The 4,613-nt window shown below is 42.3% G+C and overlaps 1 protein-coding gene across 1 annotated transcript; it reads left to right on the top strand.

Annotated features, from left to right (window-relative positions):
• The first annotated feature begins 2,683 nt into the window (after positions 1-2,683).
• On the top strand, positions 2,684-3,622 carry LOC110573740 (olfactory receptor 5). Its single transcript, XM_021682348.2, has one exon. It carries the CDS (start codon positions 2,684-2,686, stop codon positions 3,620-3,622), a length of 939 nt encoding a protein of 312 aa, XP_021538023.2.
• Positions 3,623-4,613: the final 991 nt, after the last annotated feature.

The raw sequence follows: 4,613 nt of genomic DNA, 5'->3' as shown, positions 1-4,613 counted from the left end.
TATCAAAGGGAATCACAGAATAAAGGTAAGTGTTCTTTGTTAGATTTGTTTTATTTGTGTTGTGCTGTGTGTGTGTGTTTTGGCGGGGGGGGGGGGGCGCCACTGTGATGGGTAACAGCGTGAATGTATTTCTTACCCACATAATGGTAAAAACTCATGAGAGGCACTGCACTCTCTTTTCCTGCATCTAGATTGGGTGTACATAGAAAGCGGCAATAAATGAAAGCCGTCTTTACACAGTTTCTTCTTCATTCCTGATGGAAATATTGTTACCGTCTTTGTAATAGTTAACTCAGGTTTAGCGAGATTAAGTATCTAGCTCGTGGATACACAGCAAGCAAGCTGCTGGTCATAAATTTCTCTGCAGGGGTGAAAACCAAGTCAACCATAAAGGGCATCTCTGGCCCTTGGTGCAATTGAGGTGTAACAAATGTGTGTGCAATGGGCTGGAAATGTTTGAATCATCCCCTGAGAGTCCAGCACCTTTTCAGGTATACTTACCTATTCTTCGTCAGATTAATCAAAGGTATTTTAGAGCGCCTAATGTTATCAGAGAGGCAAGATAGCCTCAAGAAGTCTTCATGAAGAAGCGAAGATAAGATCAGGGGCGGTTAGAAGGGAAGAGGAGGGCAGAAGCAGGACTAGGGTAAAGCAGAGCAGAGAGAGAAGGAAATCCAGCAGAGAAGTCCATGGAAAAAGGTTGTGGCAGCAATTCATTTTTATTTAGAACCAAGGACGGGACCCTGCCAGCCATATTAGCGGCTCAGCCCTCGTTCAGGACCAAGAACAGCCCAACAGGCCAGGTGGCCTTGTTCAGAGCTAAGAACATCCACCCCAGTCAGAAGTTGGCCTGAAAAGAGCTTTAAGCACCAACTTTGCTCCTTTTGTCTTTCTTTGACAGACTTATTTCACTTAGCATTATACCCTCTAGCTCCATCTGTGTTGTTGCAAATGGCAAGATTTCATTCTTTTTCATGGATGCATAATATTCTACTGTGTGTATACACCACATCTTCCTTATCCATTCATCAGTCGATGGACACTTGGGCGGTTTCCATAAATCACTATATTGTACACCTGAAGCTAATACAATGCTGTACATTAACTATATTGGAATTTACATAAAATATAAAATAATAAAATAAAATAAAGATGCAATGACTCCCTTGTACTCATTAGCTATTTTAAGAACATGACTTTTATCTTGAAGTACCTGTGTGCTCTTCCTAGACCACTCCTCACTGGTAAGAAGTATCCTCCCTGAATTTTGGACTCATTATTCTCCTATTTTATTTTGCCATGTGACTTTGCATCCCTAAACATTATATTTCTTAAAAATTTTTGCACAGTTTAAATTCTATATAAATGGAATTATAACTGTTTGCACACTTATGTAACTTTTCCTTTTTTGTCCAATATAAAGTTTCTGAGATTGATTTATTCATAACATTAGATGTGGTTCTGATTCATTCATTTAATTAAAGAATAGTATTCCATTATATAATGAGATCACGATTTATTTATCATTTCTACTACTGGACATGGCATATTTACATTTTTGGGTTTTTTTTTCCTTTTTACTGGTAAAACAGTGCTGCTGTGAACAGTACTTACTCTGGATATATGCTTGGACATAGAATTTCTGGGACATGGTCACATCTTGAAACTTACTACATTATGCCAAATTGTTTTCTGAAGTGAGCATACGATTCAGACTCCCCGCAACCGTGTAGGAAAGTTCTCATTATTAAACTTACTATTTTCAGACATTTATATTTGTGCCAGTTCCATGGATGTGAAGTGGTATCTAATTTTGGTTTTAATTTTCATTTCCTTGGCTCCTAATGAGATTAGCCTATTTCCATGTTTCGAGTGATGAATTATTCTTTGGTGAGGTATACTTTCAGGCCTTTTCCCCAATTTTCTATGGAAAAAAACTATTTTGCATATTAATTGGCCAATTTCTTTGTAGATCCTACATAGGGATCCCTTGTTACTCATTTGTATCACAGGAATATTTTTCCAGTTGGTGATTTTAATTTTTTTCTCGTGATCAGATTTTCTTTTGATGATTAGATATTTACATTTTATTTTTAAAGTTTATTTATTTATTGAAGGGATCTCTACACCCAACGTGGGGCTTGAAAGAAAGAAATCCATCCTAGAAAAGACCACTTAAGGGGGCGCCTGGGTGGCTCAGTTGGTTGGGCGACTGCCTTCGGCTCAGGTCATGATCCTGGAGTCCCTGGATCGAGTCCCGCATCAGGCTTCCTGCTCGGCAGGGAGTCTGCTTCGTCCTCTGACCCTATCCCCTCTCAGGTGTTCTCTCTCTCTCATTCTCTCTCTCTCAAATAAATAAATAAAATCTTTAAAAAAAAAAAAAAAAGAAAAGACCACTTAAGGTCATCAAAAGAAAACAAAGAACAATCATAGCTCTCACCTCCATTTTACAGACAAGATAACTGAGGCTCATAAAGGTTGTCTTGCCGAAGATCACAGATTTGCTAAGTACAGGTGGAAGACTTTCGATTCCAGTTTTGCAACGTTCCAGCCCACCAGTCTTCCCGACAACAGTTAACCTACAGCATGTACAGTGGCTCTCGGGGCCCCTGATGCTTCCTCTTTTACCATTTACTCCTGCCTGGATCATGGTCTCCGCTAACTTATTTCTTTCTCCACTTAGATGGAGAGGTCCCTGGAGTCAGGCAACATGACCAAAGTTCAGGAGTTTGTCTTGCTGGGTTTGTCCACCAGGCTAGACATAAGGGATGTCCTGTTTGCCGTCTTCCTGACCCTCTACCTGCTGGCCCTCCTGGAGAACACGCTCATCATCTACCTCATCTGCAGTCACAACGAGCTCCGCAAGCCCATGTACTTCTTCCTGGGCAACCTCAGCTGCCTAGAGATGTGCTACCTGTCAGTGACCATGCCCAGACTACTCGTGGGGCTGAGGACTGGACCCTGCCATGTGTCCTTCACAGCCTGCATGACCCAGCTCTTCTTCTTCATCTCCCTCATCTGCACGGAGTGCACCCTCCTGGCCTCCATGGCCTATGACTGCTATGTGGCCATCTGCTGCCCACTCCACTACCCACTGCTCATGAGGCCTCAGGTCTGCCTGGGCTTGGCCTTGTCCTCCTGGCTTGGGGGGCTGCTGGTCTCGGTGATCAAAACAGCATGCATTGCCAGCCTGTTCTACTGCAGCCCCAATGTCCTCAACCACTTCTTCTGTGATGTCTCCCCTCTGCTCAACCTGTCCTGCACCCATGTGGCCCTGACCGAGCTGGTGGACTTCATCTCTGCCATCATCATCCTCTGGGGCTCCCTCCTTGTGGCCATAGCCTCCTATGTGGCCATCGGGAGGGCTGTGCTCCGCATGCCATCAGCCGCTGCCCGTCACAAAGTCCTCTCCACCTGTGCCTCCCACCTGGTGGTGGTGGGCATCTTCTACTCAGCCACTCTCTTCATCTATGCCCGTCCCAGCCGCATAGAAGCCATGGACCTCAACAAGGTGCTGTCAGTCATCTACACAGAGGTCATGCCCATGTGCAACCCAGTCATCTACTGCCTACGGAACAGGGAAGTCCAGGCAGCATTTCGTAGAACCCTATACTGGTCCTGAAGCTGACAAGCTGACCAGGGCATGAGGAGATCTCAGGTTATCAATACTTTTCATTTTTATTGAGATATAATTCACATGCCATACACTTCACCCTTTAAAATGTGCAATTCATCAGGTTTTAGTATATTCACAAAGCTATGCACCCATCACCACAATCTAATTCCAGAATGTTTTCATCACTACCAAGAAAACCCATACACATTAGAAGTCACTCCCCAAACCCGGCCGGCCAGCCTTAAGAAACTGCAAATCTTCTTTGTCTCTATGGATTTGCCTGTTTTGGACATTTCGTATAAATGAAATCATATAATATGTGGCCTTTTCTGTGGCTTCTTTCACTTAGTGTAATATTTTTGAGGCGTATGCATGATGTAGCACATATCAGTACTTCATTCCTTTTTATGGCCGAATAATATTCCATTGTATGGATATACGATTTTTTATTTACCCATTAATCAATTGATGGATATCTAGGTTGTTTTCACCTTTTAGTTATTGTGAAATCTTATGAAGCTTTTTTTTTAAAAAAAGAATTAATTACATCTCTTTATACTTACATGGAGGCCTGACATTTGTATATGAAAAGGTAAAATTTTGGGGCGCCTGGGTGGCTCAGTTGGTTAAGCGACTGCCTTCGGCTCAGGTCATGATCCTGGAGTCCCGGGATCGAGTCCCGCATCGGGCTCCCTGCTCAGCGGGGAGTCTGCTTCTCCCTCTCACCCTCTCCCCTCTCATGCTCTCTGTCTCTCATTCTCTCTCTCTCAAATAAATAAATAAAATCTTTAAAAAAAAAAAAAATAAAAAAAAAAAGGTAAAATTTTGGAGTAAAGTTTTAAATAAATCTTTAAATTTTTTAAAATATTTTTTTTATTAGTAGGGTCTATACCCAACGTGGGGCTTGAACTCACAACCTCCAGATCAAGAGTTGCATACTCTACTGACTGAGCCAGACAGATGCCCCAATAAATCTTTAAATTTTTAAAATTTGAAG

The sequence above is a fragment of the Neomonachus schauinslandi genome, chromosome 16 (genome assembly GCF_002201575.2).
Source record: "Neomonachus schauinslandi chromosome 16, ASM220157v2, whole genome shotgun sequence".
Lineage (NCBI taxonomy): Eukaryota > Metazoa > Chordata > Mammalia > Carnivora > Phocidae > Neomonachus > Neomonachus schauinslandi.
The sequence above is the reverse complement of the archived record's forward strand: the minus strand, read 5'-3'. Positions and strand labels throughout refer to the sequence as shown.

Excerpts from the sequence above, each read along its gene's own strand:
- LOC110573740 (XM_021682348.2), top strand. The coding sequence starts at position 2,684 with ATGGAGAGGTCCCTGGAGTCAGGCAACATGACCAAAGTTCAGGAGTTT.